This window comes from Mchenga conophoros, linkage group LG16, assembly GCF_057382185.1.
Source record: "Mchenga conophoros isolate Kocher_MC1m ecotype Shallow Benthic linkage group LG16, M_conophoros_male_GT1.1, whole genome shotgun sequence".
In the NCBI taxonomy this organism is placed as follows: Eukaryota; Metazoa; Chordata; class Actinopteri; order Cichliformes; family Cichlidae; genus Mchenga; species Mchenga conophoros.
The window spans coordinates 23,224,158-23,246,135 of record NC_140541.1 but is presented as its reverse complement, the minus strand read 5'-3'; the positions used below and the strand labels follow the sequence as shown (position 1 = coordinate 23,246,135).

Here is a 21,978-nt window from a genome sequence, read left to right as displayed (position 1 = left end):
CATGACCAGAAGCAGAAAGAGGAGCTTCGGACAGGAATGACTGCTGATTTTACTAATTAGTTATTTATGAACACGAGGCAGAGCAGGTGCTGCTAATGACAGCCCAAATAAATATTTAATTATGATTTTCTTAGACGATTGAATACAAGATTTTTTGTGATAGATGCTAACAATGGCAATTTTAAGGTAGTATAGCTATATAGTGACCTGCAGCATCTCGTCTCTGTTGTCTGGCTGAATTTGGAGGCTTTATTTGTCCACCTGATGCAAACATTTGCTGTTTACGTGCGTCCATTCAGCACAACCTGCATCAGTGCGTTTAATCTAAAAGCTGTCTTTTTAAGCATTTATCCGAGAAATAATAAATAGAGCAGTTCTTATGGCATTATTCTTGTTATGTGTATTTTTATTATACACATTTTATCCAGGAAGTATTCTTAAATTCACTTGTGAGAATATGAGGAATTCTGTAAAAGGTGGGTCATTTATTTGATATTTTTAAGGACTATAATTTAGAGTAAAACACGTGTCATAAATTAAGCCTGCTTATTTCAGCTGAGACTAAAAGATATTCAGTTTCTAACGTGTAATTATGACACTGATACAGTGGGGCAAAAAAGTATTTAGTCAGCCACCGATTGTGCAAGTTCCCCCACTTAAAATGATGACAGAGGTCAGTAATTTGCACCAGAGGTACACTTCAACTGTGAGAGACAGAATGAAAAAAAAAAATCCATGAATTCACATGGTAGGATTTGTAAAGAATTTATTCGTAAATTAGGGTGGAAAATAAGTATTTGGTCACCTCAAACAAGGAAAATCTCTGGCTCTCACAGACCTGTAACGTCTTCTGTAAGAAGCTTTTCTGTCCCCCACTCGTTACCTGTATGAATGGCACCTGTTTGAACTCATCATCTGTATAAAAGACACCTGTCCACAGCCTCAAACAGTCAGACTCCAAACTCCGCCATGGCCAAGACCAAAGAGCTTTCGAAGGACACCAGGAAAAGTATTGTAGACCTGCACCAGACTGGGAAGAGTGAATCTACAATAGGCAAGCAGCTTGGTGTGAAAAAATCAACTGTGGGAGCAATCATCAGAAAATGGAAGACATACAAGACCACTGATAATCTCCCTCGATCTGGGGTTATGTTACAAAGTATTGAGTTGTATTTTTGTTATTGACCAAATACTTATTTTCCACCCTGATTTACGAATAAATTCTTTACAAATCCTACCATGTGGATTCATGGATTTTCTTTCACATTCTGTCTCTCACAGTTGAAGTGTACCTCTGGTGCAAATTACTGACCTCTGTCATCATTTTAAGTGGGGGAACTTGCACAATCGGTGGCTGACTAAATACTTTTTTGCCCCACTGTAAGTGATTCAGTGACACACTCCGCCATCATGGCCAGAGGTGGCGCCGTGGAGTACCACCCTAACCCGGTGGGGTTCAAACAGAGGCAGCTTTCAGTCATCAATTGACAGAGCAGAGAGGAGCCTAATTTTGGGACGGTTGGGCAGATCTGTACGACGCTGCAATGCTGCCGCAGGGAGGACGCTCTGCTGCTCACGCTGCACTTTTATTCTTCGTTTATGTCCTGGAGGCAACTTTTGTGCTCGGCTTTAACCTGGACACCGATCATGTCCTCAGGAAAGACGGAGAGCCTGGGAGCCTGTTCGGCTTTTCTCTGGCCATGCACCGGCAGCTCAACCCGGACAAAGTCATGTGAGTGATGTCTCCAGATGTTCACGTCTGTAGAGCTGTCTGAGCTCCTTGGAACAGGTTCATTTAACAAGCAAGTTTAGGGACTTTTCTGTCAGGTGGCATCAGCGCAGAAATTCAAATGTGACTGGAAGTGCTGTGAGGACTGACTGGCTTACACTCTACCTACTTTCTGTTTAAACTTTAAATAATGAGAGAAAATAACTCTTTAACCCTCTCACGTGTTACAGTCGTGCGTTAGAGCAACTTTCTAATACAATGTCCTTTAACTTTATCTTTTTTTTTTTTTACCCAGTTTTCCCCAAACCCCACAGGGTTTCTCACACGTTTTGTTTCAATTCTCGGTGATATCAGCAGTTTCCCCGCTGATACTTTGAATATGAAGTAGGGAAACAGCCAAAGGATAACAAGTGAATTTACAATGCTTGTAGTGTCATGCAAATGTGCCTGCAGGGTCAAACCGAGGCAGCACTGCGAGGAGAGAGGTAATAGGAAATAAAAGGGTCTCAGGATTGCTTTGCAAACGAGTGGATTTTTCAATGTACATAAAAAGGATCGAAGCTATTATTCCTGACATTTCATTCACCGATTACAAACAGCCAAAAAATTTCCATTCAAGATGCTATAATAATGTGGCTTTCATTATTCTCTTGTCTTTTAATCTTCTAGGTTTCCTGTTATCAGCTTTGTTTGCTGGCGTTCTGCACGATCCTGGCAGTTTTTAGATTAGATTAGATTTTTGCTCTTGTGAGACAATTAAGAAGAGAAATCAGAACATGCTGACTAATGCAGCCTCACTCACATGTCAGTGAGTTTTGTTTGAGCAGTGCAGAAGGGGCAGAATCGACAGCGGTGTAGTGACCCTGATCATCCTGCCTCCTCAGTGTTGAGAAGAGGGTGTGGTGTATAAAAATGCTGGCACTCACGGGACCCTGCAGCAGCATGTTGAGAAAAAGAGATCAGGGATGAGAAGCCCTGATAACACGTTTACAAAAAACCCAAGAGATTCCTCAAAGACGGCAGAGATTACTCTTAAATTGTGTAATTTAATCTAACTGCTGTTTTGACCACCGTGCCAAGACAGGTCATGTTGAAGTGAAGTTTTTAAAGCTGGATTTTTCAGATCGCTTTTTCACAAACATTTCTTTGTTCACAAAGAAGCATTCAAACTGAAAAGAGGAACTTTAACATTTGTCTGGCTTGGCAAGTCTAAAGGGAGGGAAAAGTCATGAAACTGATGTCATATTTGTCGGGCAAATAGAGCCTTGAAATGTGACACTGGCTTGAGAGTTTGTTTTCAGCCTGTAAAAGTCTGGGGAGCGTGCCTCTTTTACATCCTGCTCAGTGAGGAAGCAAACCTTATTTAGGGGAGGAAAAACCAGAGCATCTTTTTTTATGTGAAAGGAACCTGAATATTTCAGGTTTTGGACTGTTGTTTAGACAAAAAATAAAAGCTTATAGGGAAAGCTGAGTGATGTGAGCATTTTCATATAGGAAATGTTTTCTTCCTAATCACCAAGCTCAACAGCTGTGCAGAAGTAAGCGCACATCTACCTGACAAGAGGCCTGTGCTTATTACAGGATGTAAACATAACCGCCTCGCTTGGTTGAGCTGTAAGGGCAGCAAGCTGTACGTTTTCATATGCTTGTCAGATATAGTTTGCAGTAAAAAAAAAAGAAAAGAAAACAGTACTCACAACAAGGTTTATGGAGCTTCAAGTAACTTGGTTTCATGAGCTGTTTTGTGTATTCAAGAGAACTCCCTTCAAAACAGTTTACATGTTTAAATAATGCCAGAAGAAAATATGCACTGCTAAAGAAATGTATTAGACCAGCTCTCGTAAAAACTAGAAGACACAAATATTTCAGAAATCTTTAAAAAACTTGTTTAAAACTAAAAATGATCCAAATTCATGTTTTCATACCGAAGTTTGAGTCGGCATGTTGAACTCCTCTGATAAGTCAGAGATAAAGCAAGCATAACCACTTGAACCACTCAAACAACTTCTTCTTTGCAGGAACCACTTTTTTTTTTTCCACATGTGAGCTAATTAATATTTGATTTAGCATTACTTAACCAGCCACACCCCCAACCACAGGGGGCCACAAACCAGTGTACTACCAGTGCCCATAAAAGGGGAGGGTTGTGCCAGGAAGGACATGCTGTGTAAGCTCAAAGATACGCATCATCTGTAAAATTTCCATGTTGGATCAATCAAAGCCTGAGTAACAACAGCTGTCACTTGTGCAGCTGACCAGCAAGATGTTAGTGGAAATTGTGCTATTGTTGGCTGAAGACAGATGAGGACATGCATGGGTTGGTGTGACACTGGAGGAGGCTAGGAATAAGGTGAGATGGAGGTAGACAGTCCACTGTGGGAGACCCCTGAAAAGAAGAAGATAACTCCACAGAGTAAGAATGAGTCCTCCTGATCATATAAAAGAAAGATATGTTTATGGTTTTATGTGGTTTTATATGGTTTTATTTAAAAACTGACTTAAATAATTACTTTGTTGTTTTAGTTGACAAAACGTACAAGCACTGAAGTGACTCATTAATTGGAGCCCTAGTTACAATGAGCTCACATTCTTCAGCTCTTCTTGGTTGAAACTTCAGACACTGAGACACTGAGAAAGTGTAGCTGTACGGAAATAATAAAAGGACAGTAATGACGTAATAAACAGCAGCTCAGTCATGATCTTAGCTCTAGATCCTTGTGTGACCCTGAGATAATCAGTCAGACGAGACAAGAGGAAGCTCAGCAGAACAGCAGAACAGCTCTGCGTGACCTAAAGCTCTGAGGACCTCTGAGCCGGCGAAACCGCAAGTCAGGGATGCGTCACGCTGTCCAACATCCGTCGCTCCCGATTTTTTACGAAAACGTGTCATGACAATCGCCGGCAGCTGCAAATCTCTGCTGGCTATCACTACTTACTGTGCATCAGTCTGATTATGATAAATCATATGTGACGAGAGGAATGCTGGACTTCACTGGCTCTTTTTTAGGCCCTCTGCCCTGATGAGCGGTAGATGTAACTCCTCTCATGCCAAACCTACACAGGCTGAATTTCAGCTAAAAAAACACATTTTTTTGACTCTTCTGATGATTAAAGTGCTGGTGAATTTAATAATCAGGAAACCATCGCGTTGGTTAAGTATAGTCATAAGGTGTTTTGTTTTTGTTTGATTTCTAAAGAGATAATTAAAGCAAAGTAGACTCTCATTTCCATAAGTCACTGAAAGTATTGCAAAAAGTTGCTATTTGGCATTTTGATGCCTCTTTCATGAGTAATATGTTAAAGATGGTTTTAACATTCTCTCAATGAAACCAGACTGGGCATGCACGGCCATCTGTGCACATGTAACCCGATAGATTAAACGCATCAGTGAATCATCAGTGGAGATACTCCAGTCAAACTTCACACCAATGTCTGGCTAGTGTCAAGATAACAGATAAGTGGTCAATAAACAGACCCCCCGAAAATCCTCTAAAAACTTTAATCGTTACTTAAAGTTGACACGATTCTGTGATGTGTGTCAGCCAATCACAGGTCAGCAACAATCAGTGTGCGATGTGTAAACTGAAACAGTTGGAACAGCTGTGAGTTTCTTCTTGCTTTGAGTGCACAGCTGTGAAGGCATTGGAGCACATCTGTTAACAGAGACCAGTGAGATCACTGTGAAAGCCAACACCCGCCACTATGCATTTACGCCGCAGTGAAAGACACCCCACATGATGACTCTGAGTGGGACATTTTACATCTGACATGGTTACATTTTTCCTCAGTAGCCCAGAAAAAACGAACAAACTTTCACACTCTTTCTTCATTTCTTGTTACTTACATACACATGCACATCCATGATGCTAATATCAGCATGTGTGGTCCCTGTTTCGTTGATTAGGCTGTGTTTTTGGCAGTTTACAAATTGGACCGTGCAAATTCTCACATGTTGCTCAATATGTTTTTTGTACTGAGTCTATCCTCATCTGTTCGGTATTAGTGTCTTTTTACTGTCCACTCTCAGATTAGGCTTTTTCTTTGCAGCTCTGCCTACATTCTCGTCACCTCCTCACTGTCACTGTTGGGGGTCTTTATTTTACAGGAGCCATTCATTAAAGCTGCGAGCTGAGGATGCTTTCTCAGTTTAGATCGATGTACTTGTTTTCTTTCTTGGTTGTACACAAAGGCCTCCCACTTCTGTTTCTATTCTGGTTAGAGCTTTTTATGCACATCTTCAGAAGAAAGTTCTGTTGGCAATATCATCACATGCACCAAGACTGACAGATACTCAGCTAACTACGTTGTTGCTTCTTTAATCATCAGTTTTCAGCTGTGCCAACATAATTAGCTTTTTAAGGTGATACAGTTGAATTAAATAACATGATGTGCTACAGGAACATAGGAATGATGGATCTTGAAAATGGGCTTCCATAGGCACTAGATATGTTGATATTCTGTTAAAAATGTCTTTATGACTGAAATTATATTTCAGAAGGAAAAACAAACAAAGCAAAGTGAGGGGTTGATCCTGACAACTACAGGTCATCAGTCAACGAGCATTCCCTTCATATTCCTTATTTCTAACACTTAAAATGACCTTTGTTTACAAAAGGGAGTTAATGATTTCATCAGCGTGGCCAGAAATGAGTGACTGAGCAGACTGGCAGAGAAGCTGGCGGTCCTTTGCAACCACAGGTATCAGATGGCCGATAAAAAGAAGGCAGGTTTTTCTAATATACTAAATATAGTTTAGATCTGAACAGGGCAGGAAATAAAACATACCACAAAGGAACAAGTAGGGGAAAACTTTTAACATTACATTTATTCTTTTATTTATTAAGTCATACCTTTTTTTGCACTTTTAAAAAAAACCCACTTTATGGTCTACTGTGTTGTGTTTTGTGTGTTTTAGTTGTGCTTAGGTCCAACATGTGACCGTTTCCAATTTCATTGAACCAAGTATGACTGTGCAATGAAAAGAAAGTGTTATCTCTTATCTTATGTTACAGCAGCTGCAGAGTGTTGCTTAAAGAGCTCACAAACACAGTGGCAAACACACCAACGTCCAGCTGCTTTTAAGATTTATTGAATGAACCTGCATTTAAAATAACTTTGATATTTCTTAGTTTTATCATTTACCCATAATCCCAAACTGTAACAAACTGTAAAGATTCCTTTTTAATATTTGCATGTCGCCGGGTTTTGTTTGAGAGGATGTTTAACGGCTCTGTTAGGAGGGTCCGTGTTGAGCAAATGAAACGCAGCGGGGCCGACCCTACAGATCAATAGGTGGGTCAGAGTCAGCTGCAGTGAGGAAGAAAGAGAGGATTTCCTTTCATTCCTTAAAACAAATTCCTTCATTGTAAGCTTGATGGTCAGCTAACATGTGAAGTGTTTAGATGACTGTTAGTGTAAAATGCGTCAAACTATTGTTTTGGTGCCAACTGGTCCCCAGTGACTCACATCCTGTAGTCTGATGTGTTCTGTTCACTGGCACACAGTTACAGTGTGTTAAAGTTTAAAATCAATCAAGCCTGAATATCAGACGTCTGTATCAAATGGCAAGTGTCACAATTTTCTGTTAAGAGCTGTGATTTATGTTAAGATTTTATCTATTTGTCTAAATGATAACAATAATATCATCCACTGTGTCTTTGACCTGTGCAAGTACCACAACACTGAGTGGAGGGAAGAGTTGTGGTTGAGTCTTGATGCATGCTCAATCATCCAGCTAAGGAAATCCCTGAAAGTTGACGTAGCGTTTTAAGGGGGAGAAACGCTTCATCCAACCAACTTCTTCAGTCTGTGGATGAGGTGATAGTATTTGTTAAAACTTATATGGCATACTGTTATATATGATGTGATTTTACTTGATCACAAGTAATAACCTTTATTTCCTTTTATTTTTAACAGGCCATCTCAGTTGTGTGCTCAGTGTTACTTTTAGTGCAGGAAGTGGTTCAACCCCACTCTATCTGATCAAGACTGCTTGTGGTTTTTCTCCCTCACTTCCTTGCACATTTACTTGACTCTGACACTGTGTAAAAAGTCACACAAAGCAGGTGCTCACTGCATTTCATACCCAGATACAGTATCTAATTGCAGATGCACTGCAACTGTATTTGAAGCTGCTGAATGAATCCTAAAAACGTTTTTAAAAAGTGTTAACAATTACATTTTCAAGCCAAGTAGTAAAATGTACTTTATGAGAAGCGCTGTATATCAGTGTATTTTGTACAGTTAATTCATAGAAATTTCATGTTTTTAGACCCTTTCACTTTCTTCCTGAAATAACTGTAAAACATGTTAAAAAACGCGTAAAATGTGACCGTTGCACACTGCACTGCACAGGAGGGACCATGATTCATGTGCAGTAAAAGCTCGAAAGAAAAACATAAAAATATTCAGATATATTTAAGTGCAAATGTAGGTGTATAATCAGCATAATCACACCCAGTCTTACTATTTCATAGTCCTGTAAAATAACCTGGTCTGCACATAATTTTTGGCAGAAACAGGCTGGGGTTTTTGAAAACTATTTGTTCATGCATTTGTCTGTGTTTCTTAAATCAATCTGTAAAAAGACAGTCTGTTGAACCCCAGTGACCTGTGTGTTGGTGCTGCGTATGTCATCGTACCGGCTGCTGAAAACATATAAAACACAGAATCTCTTTCTGAGATGTTAAAAGATGTGTGAGTCTCTGCGACAGTGCGGGGTTTCAAAGGGAAGTGTGTTTAGAAGAGAGCAACAACCACAATACTGAAAAGCAATAGTCTGGTTGAGTTCCCCCTTGCCCTCTGCAGGGTGTGAAAACACTAGTTTATTGCCATATTTGGAACTTCTCTAATTTTTGTTCCTAAAAAATAAAAGATGCTCCTGAGAGCCAAGAAAACAAAAATGTTTTGATGTTTTATTTTATTGTAAACAGTTTAAGAATTGTATTGTAGTATTGTAGCTTAAAGAAACATGCTTTTCAATTGTCAATTGTTATTTCTTTTTGATCTTCTGCTCCTGGTAGTGGACGTCTGGTGCTGCTTGATCCCAGAAGGATATGATGTAATGATATTGTTTTCATTTTTGTCTGGCTTTCTGGTGAAAGTTCTTTTTATTTTACGAATTTTAAAATGAAGCAAACACATCTGAGCATTAAAACATTATTTTAACAAATAATTTCTCATAGTCAAGCTTTTGTTAACCGGCATTCTGCATATCTGATAGTCACCTAAAGCGGGGTTGTTAGATCATGTCACCCATTGTACTAATAGGGATCATGAAAGGTATGACAGAGAACTGAGTGAGGCAGAAGGGAATTTACTCAGAATTGTGGAAGTGGAGCCATAAATTAGCCTCAGAGATAGGCATACTAGCACTTGAGGAGCCCCAGCAGGGCCAAAATGATGACAGCTGTCCTTTAACCATCAGTATTGCACTCATTTGTTGTTTCCCTTCATTATCACTGTTGATGTTTTTATATGTTTTTATATGTGTGTGAAATTCTACAAGCTGTGGCTTTGTTGAATGGTATCCCAGCAAAGGTAACTAAAGCAACAGTTCCCAAACTTTTTATGAAATAAGTTTTGGATTAAATATATTTCTGTCTTGTTTTTTGTGTGTTTTTTAGGGTACTGATTGGTGCACCCAGAGCCCGGTCTTTGCAAAACCAAAAAGCCAATATCACTGGAGGCCTGTATAAATGTGAAGTCACCCAGTCTAGTAATTGTGAGCGTATCAAATTTGATGATAATGGTGAGAACTCTGCCTGCATACCTACCTAAACAAAATCCACTGCCTTTGTAATTTTGACAATTTGTAGAAACCAAGCTTTCCAAGTAAAATGTTCAATTATGTCTGTTGGCAAATTTTCAGCGGATCTGAGACTTGAGAATAAAGAGAATCAGTGGATGGGGGTGTCAGTGAAGAGTCAGGGACCTGGGGGGAAGATTGTGGTGAGTCAAACTAAGTATTAAAACCATCGTTCTGTGGATCCTCGTGCCCTGGTTCAGTAAAGGTCTTACTCGTATCTTTTTCTTCAGACATGTGCTCATCGCTATCAGAGGCGTTTGAATGTGAATACTCCAGAGGAGACTCATCACATCCCCGGACGTTGTTATATTCTGAGTCAGGACCTAACCATTGACCCTCAGTCTTCTGAGGATGGAGGTGAATGGAAATTCTGCGATGGCAGACCTGAAGGCCACGCAATGTTTGGAACATGCCAGCAAGGACTGGCAGCTACTTTCACCAATGACTACCATTACATGGTTTTTGGAGCAGTGGGAGCTTACAACTGGAGAGGTCACTATGTGATTGTGTCTTTATATGCTGTTTATCTTCATTAGAGGATTTAATTTTTGTACATGAATCTCATTTTTTAATCCTAATTTTTCTCATCACTTTGTGCTCTTAAATCTAGGGATAGCGCGACTGGAGCAGAATAACAGTACTTTTCTGGACATGGGAATATTTGATGACGGCCCATATGAAGTTGGGAATGAAAAAGTCAGGAACCCTGATTTTGTGCCTGTACCTGCAAACAGCTACCTCGGTGAGTTGAACACCCACAGATATTTTTTTTTCCGTCACTTGTTTGATGTTAGTTCATTAATTTCCTCAAGCAAACGTGAATGAGCTAAAACAATAATGTAAAAAAGAGTGAGCCAAAATTCCTTTAAAAAGATGTAAAGACCAATATGGTCATACGGAAATATCCAGATAAACAGAAGTAACTTTCTGGGATTTCCTTACCTGGATGATTATGCATACATGAAGATATTCATCAAGTTATTATTGCTGCTACACGTGATTTTACAAACTACTGAATTCTGGGGTGTACTTAGTTTTTCAGAGGACTTCAGAGAGACCTGTAAAAACTTTGGTTTTCATATCATTGTATAAAGGGGGTCAGGGGGTCCTTTGTCCCACTTTGGGGGGAAACTCCCACTGGGTTTAAATCTGGGACTCTCCGCCATTTGACCTTAGAACTGAAGAAGCTTCTCGGATGAGAGGTGAAACGTCTTCAAGCAACTTCAAGAAGTCCAGACACTTTTCTTGCAAGCTCCTTTGACTACGATGACCTGGATGACTGAGAACCTTCACAGACATTGTATAAAAGTACAAAATTAGGCTTACCAAGCAAGCATGTCCCTCAAACCTGCTCAGGCCAACATCGAAAGAAGAGCTTTGATTGTCCTTCAAGAAGCCTGGAGAACTATTTCTGAAGACGAATTAGAGAAATTACAAGAAAGCTTGTGTCAGAGAGCTTTGAAGAGTAAAGCTGGTCATACCAAGCACTGACTTTCAAGTTTGTTAGATGTTCAGACTCACATGTTTCGGCCTTAGATACTATATTTCCATGTATTTTTGTGTATGTGTCAATAAACTGCTGCACCTACTTTCCATTTTTCTCGCAAAATATAAAGCAATGAGAGGTAGCTCAACACTTTTGCACAGCACTATAAACCTACTTCATTTAACACACTTTAGGATTCTCCCTTGATTCGGGACACCACATCACCACTAGGGGTAAGCTGACAGTGGTGGCTGGAGCGCCCAGGGCCAATCACAGCGGAGCTGTAGTCCTGTTCAAGCAGGACATGGTAGCAGGAAACCTCTCAACGGAGTACATTCTGCATGGTCCGGGTCTGGGATCCTGCTTTGGATACGACGTGGCTGTAGTGGACCTGAATAACGATGGGTGTGTAACATTTCTGACTGCCTTTGGGTACATTTATTAGATTGTTCAGAAGAGTAGACTCGATCCAAACTTAACAATTCACAAAAGAGTATAAAACACATAAATTTCAGATTTGCACAACTTTCTTTAATATCACTTCATTAAAAAAAATATTTTCCGTTTTTAAGTACTTTTAATAGCGTTTTTTGTTTTTTCACTCTATGTGATACTAGGTGGCAAGACATAGTAATAGGAGCCCCTCAGTTCTACATGAAGGGTGAAGACATTGGGGGAGCTGTTTATGTTTACATCAACAATGCAGGAGTTTGGGAAGGAAACACTCCTGTCCGTCTAATAGGGACCAAAGACTCGATGTTTGGCGTGGCAGTAGAGAACATCGGCGACATCAATCAAGACTCATATAAAGGTGATTAAGCTGACCTTTTTGCGCTGTGTTTGTCTTGTCTTTGTCATTTGCAGTCACATAAATTGTGTTTTTTCCTCATACAGACATTGCGATTGGAGCTCCGCAGGAAGATTCTGGGACAGGAAAAGTCTACATTTATCACGGCTCTGCACAGGGGATCAAAACGACCCCTGCACAGGTGGATATTTGTTTAGAAAATTATATTACATCAGTGTTTTGTTACAGTCTGAATGCTTTCATGAAGTCTGGTTTATGCTGTTGCAGAACCATGTTGCTAGTGATAAACCTCTAAAGCTAGCTGCCAAAGTTCAAAATGACTTTTTTTTTCCACCAGCATATTCCTGATGAACCTAATAACGGCTCCAAATGAATAAAAGTGTTTCTCCATAACTGCTGGACTTAAGAAACATCGGTTTGGTACAGTTTTTTAAAAAATAAGAAGAAGAAAAATACACGGCTACCCCTAATAGTGAGCCTTAACAGTCTTGGAAAAACAGGATTTTGCATCTGAAATTTTTTTCAGACTTGGGATCAAGAGATAGAAAGCCTGTGCTACAGCATTTTCTCATTATTAATATTTCTTCTTGCTCTTAAACTCAGACATACTAAGGTAAAGTAAAATCTTCAGCTAGTTTAGCTGCTAATTTAAAAAACCTCATTGGGACAACTTTGTCTTTACCGTGTTTCTTTTCCTCGCTTAATTTCAGTTCCATCTTTATTTTCCAGATCCTTTCAGGGAAAGACCACAACATTCGATTTTTCGGCTATTCTCTTGCAGGAAACATGGACCTGGATGATAACTCTTATCCAGACTTGGCTATAGGCTCTCTGTCAGATTCAGCTATGATTTACAGGTAACTGTGGCCTTAACCGTTAGTTTAAATTTAGTTAAAGTCCTACTGACCTCAATCACAGTTTTATTTAACCATCTTTCTTTTAGAACAAGGCCAGTCATTAGCCTCAACAGTGTTGTCAAAGTGTCTCCAAATGAAATAAGTCTTACAAATAAGACGTGTGGGGACCATGTTTGGTAGGTGTTCTTATATTATTATATTCAAACAGACTTCAGAGTGAAAACCTTCTTTTTCCTAACAATATCTGTTTTCTGTCCATAGTTTCACTGTGATGGCATGCTTTTCCTACAAAGCTAATCCTGCATCTTATAATCCAAAGCTTAGTATGTAAAAATTTATTACATTATTTTTCCATTTTCAAATTTATTTTTTTCTAACATTTTACTTCAACACTGCAGCTGTTAGCTATTCTGTGGAGGTGGACAGAGCTCACAGGAGAGGACTGACTTCCAGAGCGATGTTCTTAAACGACTCCAGCTCTGAACTAGAATACCAGTTCAACGGCACCTTAAAACTCAAAGAGCAAAATCAGCAAAAGTGTATCAAACTAATAGCCAGACTTAAGGTAAATCAAGTGTCACACAGCTACATCACTGAGAACAAGCTAGAAGCCTCTCTCAACTTTAAACTGGAGAAATTATTAAAAAAATGAAGACATGGACGTTGACGATAGTAATAACAATTTCTTGGAGATGTCAGTATTCGAAAAATGACCGTGCATGAACATATGTAGTGCTAACTTTGAGGTCATTTATAATAAATGAATAGTGAAATTATATAAATCAAAACTGTAATAGTATATATTAAAACAGAGACAGTAACAGTAAATCATAATAATAAATGCATTAAAAGCCTTTTTTTGTGATTCACGAAGGATAACATCAAGGACAAGATGCGTAGCATTCCCATTGAGGTGTCGGCAGATATAAGTACAAAACAAGAGGAATCAATCAATGGCCTCCCTCGCATGATTCCCATTTTAGACGCCACTCAACCGAGCAAAATCATTTCTGAGGTAAAGGCAACTTCTAAATGTAAACACTAAAACTCATTGTGTCGAGTTTGTTATGTAACATTTGTATATTTGTCGTCATTTCCTGTTGTTTCAGGTGAACTTTCTAAAAGAAGGATGTGGAAGCGATCATATTTGCAAAAGTAACCTAAAGATGAATTATAGTCTACACTACAAAGAAGCCAACAAAGAGGAGTACCCCCCGTTAAATAAGAGGTTAAAACTCATTCTCAGACTGTAGTAATATAAAGTAGCATTGATTGAGTTTTGTAATGGGACCAGTTGGACTTTAAAACCCACCCTGCTTTTTCATGCTTTGGCCTTTTGGATGACACACATCAAAGTGAATGGTTGAGTCTCACTGGGCCACCAACCCTACTTAAGCTCAGACATGCTGATTGCACAACATACACAGTTTGCTACACGATTGTTATCACTGAAGAAGCATGTTTTCTTTGTTTTTGTTTTTTTCATCACTGGTCATGACTGTGTGTCTGCAGCAAGAACGGCATCCCAGAGTTTATTGTGAAATCCCAGAGGAAGGACTTGGCTGTGTTGGTGACAGTAAGCAACATGAATGGTGACGATGCTTATGAGGCAAAGCTGGTGGGGACCTTCCCAAATACCATGTCATATTCTGGAGTCCGCACCGATCAAACAACAGTAAGTCGACTGTAAAATTACTTTGTTGTATTGTAAGAAAGTTACAAAATTTAAAGTCCTTTACCTGCAATTGATTCAAGCCCTAAAAGCATTAATCAAAATACTAAAAAATGACTTCCACTGTGGCTTAAAATACCTGGAGCATTTCCGCTGTTTAATATGCAGGAGGTATGAATACACAGTATATGGATGATGATGATGAGAGAGGTGGGCCTGGCAAGAGGAAAATCCAGTATTCAGATAATTAAACACAAATCCCTGACTGATTGAATCCATGACAGTGACTGCTTGTTCCACTCTTCTGGCATATAAAAAACAACGTAATGGGACTGTTACGGGTTTAAAAGCTTGGCCTTCTTTGTATGGAAGCCCGTTTCCGCCACTAAAAAAAAAAAGGATCCATAACTCAAAATTTCGAGTTATTTTCTCGAAATTCCGAGTTATTTTCTCAAAATTCTGAGTTATTTTCTCGAAATTTTGATTTATTAACTCAAAATTTTGAGAAAAGCAACTCGAAATTTCGAGTTAGCGCTGCCAATCAGTAATCTACGTGAATGACGTCATTTCCTTGTTACCCAGAAGCTGAAGCCCTCAGCTACAAATGCTACAGCTAAGCTACCGGTATTACATCCAGTCGTGAATACACAGATTGCTGAGTGTTTTCAGCCTGGCTTCACAAATGATGAAATCCCTGTGTTATTAGCTGAATCACATGGTGTTACTATCAGCAAACGTACTTGCGAAAGCGCCAATTTGTTGGGATCCGTTTTTGAGTGCGCGTTCCTCTGCGCCATATGCTTCTGGGTAACAAGAAAGCGACCTCATTCACGTATATCTTTGATTGGCAGAGCTAACTCGAAATTTTGACAAAAGTAACTCGAAATTTCGAGTTATGGATACTAGCTTTTTTATTTTTATTCAGTGGCGGAAACGGGCTTCCATATCTTTGTGCATGTTCTTTAGCGTTTGTAATAGTTTGCATGCTAGCAGCTAAGCTCAAGTACAGTTCTACATCATCAACAAGAGAGTCGCCCCCTGTTGGCCCTTTGGAAAATTGCAGGTTTAAGGGGCTTTACCTTTTCTAAAGCCTAGTGGCTACATCCATCTTTTATATACAGCTTATGACTGCGTCATAAAGTAAATACTTGGATATATTACACACGTTTTCCGATGTGTTCTTTTCTAGATGGAAAACCTGATCACCTGTGATGCAAATGTAAACAGCTCTCAAGCAGAATGTGAGCTGGGAAATCCTTTTAAGAGAAACTCAAAGGTACAGAAATGTCACGCTCCTGCGCTAATGCTTTCTAAGACACTTGGCTGTTGTAATTCATATGTAAGAAATGCTACTACTTTTTCACAAGGTTACCTTTAAAGTCATCCTGAGTGCTGCGCATGTGACTTTAGACACCACTGAGATTGAGATCGACCTGCAGCTGAATACGTAAGTAAAGATGCTGAGATTCGCTTTCTGTTATGTGCTGCACACTTTCAAACTGGAATGTGTTATTGTTATTAATATTACTATCCTTTTCGTTTAGGACCAGCTACCAAGAAGCAATCCATGTAAAAGTAAAGTGTAAAGTGATCATTGAATGGCCTTTGTCTGTCTCTGGGTAAGTTTGTTCTCGCAGAGATTCCTTGACTTGTTTGACTTCACCTTTATACCTATACAGGACCTCCAACCTTCTCGCTTGTTGTCATCAGGGAAGCTAATCCTACCCAGGTGTTTTTTGGAGGTGTTGTGAGAGGAGAAAGTGCAATGAAGTCAGAAGAAGAAATTGGAAGTTCGATTAACTTTACTTTCACTGTAAGTTCATACATTTCACCTATTTTTTTAATATTAATATTGTTTTCATAAAACTTACTGGTCACTTTATTGGGTATACCTGTTTGTTAATGCAAATATATAATTAGGTACTTACATGCGAGTATTGTTGCTGACCACGTCCATACCTTCATGATCACAGTGTCACAAAGCTCATACCCTCTCAAACTGGTTTCTTGAACATGACAATGAGGTGATTGTACTCAAATGGCCTCCAAAGTTACCAGAACTCAGGCCAATAGAGCATCATTGGGATGTGATGAAACGGGGGATTCAGATATCAGATATCACGTCAATATGGACCAAAATCTCAGTGTTGAATATTTCCAGCACCTTGTTCAAGCTATAATATGTAGATTTAAGACAGTTCAGGTTAAGGGAGATTCAACCCAGCGCTAGCAACGTGTACCTAATAAAGTGGTTGCAATGTTTATGTGAAATTGCAGAGTTGTTTCCTGTTAATTTCTCCTCCAGATAAACAACTCGTGGAAGCACTTGAAACCTTCTTTCGAAACCTCACTAAACATTTTTTGGCCCAAAATTCAAAAAAATGGGAAATGGCTTCTGTACCTGATGAGCATCACTTCTGAAGGACCAGAGAAAATCCATTGCTCCCCTAAAACTGAGATCAACCCTCTGAATATTGCTCAGGTAGCATATTTAAGCGTTCAGCTTCATGTGTTACAGCTGAAATTAGACCACTGATGAATGGGCCATTATGACACGCCTGCCCTGTTTGATTCTGTGTTGAATTAACGAGATGTTCTTTCAGCAGTCCTCTGTGCATCGAACAAAACGAGAAATTATGAAAGAAGAAAGAAAAACTGGTGGAAAAACGTCTTCGCTGAAGGACAAGAAGAGAGTTTTTGTAAGTGATATAAATGCACATGCACAGTTTAATAAAAGTGTTTATATGATGTTTAACTGTGTATTTGCCTACTAGTCCTGTGAAGATGGGATGGAAAAATGTGTGGTGTTCAAGTGCCCCCTGCAGGGGCTCGATGGTACAGTAGTCGTATTGAGATCCCGTCTGTGGAACTCAACCTTTATTGAGGTAATAAACAGCATTTTTATTGTTTTCACATGTCTCTTCATGTGAGATAAATCAAATCTCATGATTTTGCTTCATTAATAATTGTTGTTTTTTGCACACAGGAGTATGCCCCTAGTTCAACCTTGTCAGTAAAAGCCACACTTGAATTTGATACTCAGAGGGAAAACGTCATACTGACCAATCAAAACACAAATGTAAGCAATTCAAGCTGCATAACGACATTAACCTTATTGCTGTGTCGGTCCCAACTCAGTCTCTCGGATTTCCTCCCTTTTATGTTTTTTTCCAGGTGAATGTGAACGTGTCTCCTGACGATGAAGCAGCTAAGTATCAGGGAGGAGTTCCCTGGTGGATCATCCTGGTGGCAGTTTTCATAGGACTCTTGATTTTGATTCTACTGGTTTATCTGCTGTGGAAGGTGAGAACATGGATGTCACACCTACAGTTACACAATGGACATGGATATGAGAAAAGAACATGAATTTAGAGAACCCCTCGTGAAAATTAGCCAATTAGAAAAGGTAAATGAAGCCTGAAAATAAAGCTAAAGATACTTAAAAATAACATTTTCACCTTTTTTGCTAGATTTTTATGCTCTGATTGCCTTTCTCGGTTTGGTTTTATTGTGAGTATATGAGATATTGATACACTATATGGACAAAAGTGTTGGGCCCCACCTCTTATTCTTTGAATTCGAGTGTTTTCAGTCCAATCCCCACAGGATTATAAAGTCAAGCACCTAGCCATGCAGTCTGCCTTTGCAGACATTTGTGTGGAAACATGGCCTGTATTTGTATGGCGCTTTACTTAGTCCCTATGGGACCAAGACACATGGCTTTCAAAACAAGTATTTCGGTGCCTTGACATTAGTTGCCAGCCTAGCTCTGGTCAGCTGTAATAAAATCTGCCAACCGGCTCCATTAATAAAAACTTTCCCCCTTTTTTCACTTTACAGAAGGTGAAGTGTAAAAATGAAAATTCACTCTTTAATTATGGCAAAGAGCTCTGCACTGGAGAGCTTGTCAGCTCTAAATGATAGTTTATTGTTAGATTTGCATTAAAAGTTTCCATCCATATAAATCTGTTATTTGGTGACTAAAATACACTGTTGGGTAAACTCACTCAGGGTCTGGGTGGGTCATACCAAAACCTGGACATATAACTGATAATAAAACTCGCCACAACACAGTTTTAAGAAGGTGTAAATCATAACCCGAAGTTTAATATTTTCTACACGTTTGTTATTTGTCATATAACATCTGCACATCAACACTGGACTCCGGAGGAAGTATTTGCTTTAAAAATGTATGTTTGCTCCTGCTGGACATGTTTGTAACACTTCACCACCCTTGCTCCTCCTCAGTGTGGTTTCTTCAGGAGACCATCTAAAGACCAGTACAATGCTGCATATCAGAAGGCAGAGATCAACATTCAGCCGTCTGAAAAAGACAAACTCAGTGCTGAGGACTGATATATGCTCTCTGAACGTGGGTAAAGTCAGCATGGCGTGTGGTTACTGCAGTGACTAATGAACTTGCTTTTAAGCAAATTCTGCTGACTTGTTGAAGGAAAATTCAAATCAGACTCATATTGCACGTGTTATTTGTGGGGAAAAAGTCACTTTGCTCCTAAATTGAGTGAAATAGACATGCTGAAGAGAGATATTTTTCGTCTACATAAGAAAATAAATGTATATATATTTTTTTATTAATAAGCTCTTTGTGCAATATGGTTCTGTGGATTTTTCAAGAGTAATGCATTTTCTCGCCAGTAGACTTACTGGTTTCCCCTAGTGCTTCTGCAGGCGCTTTTCCTGACATCCCTGCACCTGTTCTGCTGCAAAAGTCAAGGTTGCAAGCATGCTCTGTTGCCACTGAGCATGCTTCCTCAGCATTTCTGCACAGCTCCTTTACAGACTGTGGGAATATTGCTGATACATTTTTTTTAAAGTTATTAATGCATTGTGTTTTCTTTAAAATTTCTCTTTCCTAGTGTGGATTCTTCAAACGCTCCAAAGAAAACGACAGCGTCCCTCGTTACCACGCAGTGCGGATAAGAAAGGAAACTCTTGAGCACAAAGATGGAAAAGTGAAACACGATCCTTTTGAAAAAAAGCAGTGGATGACGACTTGGATCGACAATGAAAGTTACTCATGACCTTTTTCTGCTCAGATGTTTGAACAAAGACAAAACTGATCTTAATTAATAATTTCATTAACATGTTGCTCAGATATAGTTTTTTTTATTGCTAAATGCAGATAATGCTTTTTACACTGTATAGCCTATGAACTATTTTTTTCTAATCGTTGTATATATTTGAATATGTCTGCGCATTTTATATTTATACTTTTTTTTTTGTTGAAAAAAAGAAATCAAATCAAGCAACCAAAGTTTTATTCACTCATGTCTGAAGCCAAATAACAATGGGCAAAGTTTACTGCTGTTTTTAAAGTTGTACTGTCTCACTGGAGGCCTGAGGTCTGTTCACAGAAGGTACAGCCAGTCACTGTAATATGAATGTAAATGAGGTTTTTTTTCTGTGAATGGTAAGTATGTAAATTTTCTGTTTTTTCTTCTTTGAAATGACATTTAGGTACATTGTCTTGTCACAAACAATAGATATTTGAAAATAACTGTGTGCGAGTCTAATGTGAGAGCAGCTCCATTTTTCCTCTCTGCTCACATTAGCTCACCTTGGTTCTCACATATGAACTCCATCTACTGTACTACGAGCCTCACTTTTTGGTCTCTGTGGGGAATTCAAAGCGAAGACGGTGAAAATCAAGTGAAACGCTTTAATTCAAAATGCCTTAAAAAAAAGTTTTTGCCAAGTAAAATAAAAATGCTTAAAGAAAATCTTTTCCTGTTGAATTTTCTTGTCATGAACATATCTGACATGAAAGCAGGACTGAAGTCAGTTATCTTTATAAAGTTATTTCACATTCAGCTGTAACAAACTCCTTTCTAATAGCGAGTTTTCAGATAGTCAGAAATCCAAACACATGAAGTATCTGATTTAATTCAATCTTATTTATGCACTGCCAAATTACAACAACAATCACCTCAAGGTGCTTTATACTGTAAAGTAGACCCCACACTAATACAACGGGGAAAACCCCAACAATCATATGATGCCATATGAGCAAGCGCTTTGGTGACAGTGGGAAGGAAAAACTCCCCTTTAACAGCAGAACCAGGCTCGGGGAGGGGCGGCCAGGGGTGGTTGGGGTGATGGAAGGAAGACGGGATAAAGACATGCTGTGGAAGAGAACCGCAGATTAATAATAAGTAGTGATTCAATGGAGGTGTATAAACACATGGTGAGTAAGAAAGGTGTCTGAAAAAGAAATACTCAATGCATTATGGGAATCCCACAGGAGCCTACACCTAATGGAGGATAACTAAGAGAGAATTCAGGGTCACCCGATCCAACCCTACCTGTATGATTTAGCAAAAAGCAAAGTTTTAAACCTGTTACTGAACAATTAACGATTAATTCATTTGCAGGTTTTGCAGGTTTTACTACTAAACGTAGTAAAACCTGCAAAACTACCACTGCCACTGCTTTTATGTTAGAACATGCATTTATATGTACTGTGTTTGGAGATATCACAACATGAAGAACTTAGTATGTTTTAAAAAGTGTTCTATAAATAATGGTATTATAAATTATTGTTCAGCACAAGATCTGAAAACTCTTTGCTGACGATAAGAGCCCGACTGATTTAGCAGCCAGTATTAGTTATCTGCTGATCTATCCGTATGAGCATTTTTAATGGCTGATAAATATAAATTTTACCCTTTAAAGTCTGAACCATGAAGCAGTTGTTAGAAAACTCTCATTTTTGAAAATCGAGTTTCTAGCCATTAAAATTTTTTTTATTAAATATTATTTTGCATACATGAGTTTTGATTTGTATTATATTTTCTTCATTTGCATTTTTTATTTATTTATTACTTCCAGACCCATTCTGCCCGACTCTTCCAGCCCAGTCAGGCAGAATGTAAATGAGTAATTACATAAAACATAACAAACAACTATTTATGGCACTAAAACTTGGACTCTACTGGCAGAATCACTTCCTCTTAATAAAAGCTGTAAACTGAAGAGTTAAGAGGCTTCCAGCACAATTTGTCTGCATTTTTAAAAAATAACCAGCAAATGAAAACTGAAATCTTAGCTTGGCTATGATCATCATCAGAAATGTATGGCTTTGCAAAGTGTAAAAAGTCCAGTGAAATCACTAGTTACTCCAGATTTTCAATGAAATGTGTTTTGGGGCTCTTATTGTGGTGAGCCCAGCTTCACTACACAGGAGTAGAAATTGATAGAAAGCTTTTTTTTTTAACTTGCTTTTTAAAAATAAATTTAATTGGTTTTTTTTGTTTTTAAAATTCAGTTTCATTTTGGTTTGATTCCACGGTGGGTTTCCTTGCTTCAGTTTAGCTGTCATTGTTTGAAAGTCTTTAGTTTTTATTAGTTTGGGTGTTTTTAATTTGCATATGTCAGAGACAAGATTTAGGAAAATCAGTACAGGTAATACCTTAAAAACAGAAATCTTTGAAAGCAGTTGACTTTCAGTCTTGAAGGCATTCAGAGTCTCGATAATCATCAAAGTCTCATCAGTTGTAATATTGTAATAACCGATGCTAAAACTAAGATTTACAGTAATTGTTTACTTTTCAGCTAGTAATAATTTCTTGAAAGTTTTTATTATAGTTATAAAAAACTTT

At 38.6% G+C, this 21,978-nt stretch overlaps 1 protein-coding gene across 4 annotated transcripts; it reads left to right on the top strand.

Annotated features, from left to right (window-relative positions):
* The first annotated feature begins 1,492 nt into the window (after positions 1-1,492).
* Positions 1,493-20,082, top strand: itga6a (integrin, alpha 6a). Of its 4 annotated transcripts, none has more exons than XM_085249578.1 (26): positions 1,493-1,732; positions 9,355-9,479; positions 9,600-9,679; positions 9,767-10,028; positions 10,147-10,278; positions 11,217-11,427; positions 11,640-11,833; positions 11,917-12,011; positions 12,560-12,687; positions 12,774-12,863; positions 12,949-13,010; positions 13,086-13,252; positions 13,562-13,702; positions 13,797-13,915; positions 14,200-14,362; positions 15,549-15,635; positions 15,727-15,806; positions 15,904-15,978; positions 16,070-16,172; positions 16,665-16,841; positions 16,963-17,058; positions 17,134-17,244; positions 17,346-17,438; positions 17,534-17,662; positions 18,608-18,731; positions 19,237-19,368. In XM_085249578.1, exons 1-25 carry the CDS (start codon positions 1,545-1,547, stop codon positions 18,713-18,715), a joined length of 3,216 nt encoding a protein of 1,071 aa, XP_085105704.1. In that variant the 5' UTR covers positions 1,493-1,544; the 3' UTR covers positions 18,716-18,731; positions 19,237-19,368. The 4 variants fall into 4 exon arrangements, with proteins under 4 accessions (XP_085105704.1, XP_085105705.1, XP_085105703.1 ...); XM_085249579.1 differs by having other exon boundaries at positions 18,608-18,735; positions 19,237-19,360; XM_085249577.1 differs by lacking the exon at positions 18,608-18,731 and having other exon boundaries at positions 16,966-17,058; positions 19,237-20,082.
* The last annotated feature ends 1,896 nt before the right edge of the window (positions 20,083-21,978 follow it).

Excerpts from the sequence above, each read along its gene's own strand:
- itga6a (XM_085249575.1), top strand. The coding sequence starts at position 1,545 with ATGCTGCCGCAGGGAGGACGCTCTGCTGCTCACGCTGCACTTTTATTC. Across the intron at positions 13,253-13,561 it reads AACTAATAGCCAGACTTAAG|GATAACATCAAGGACAAGAT; the intron begins GTAAATCAAGTG and ends TGATTCACGAAG. Across the intron at positions 16,173-16,664 it reads CGATTAACTTTACTTTCACT|ATAAACAACTCGTGGAAGCA; the intron begins GTAAGTTCATAC and ends TTTCTCCTCCAG.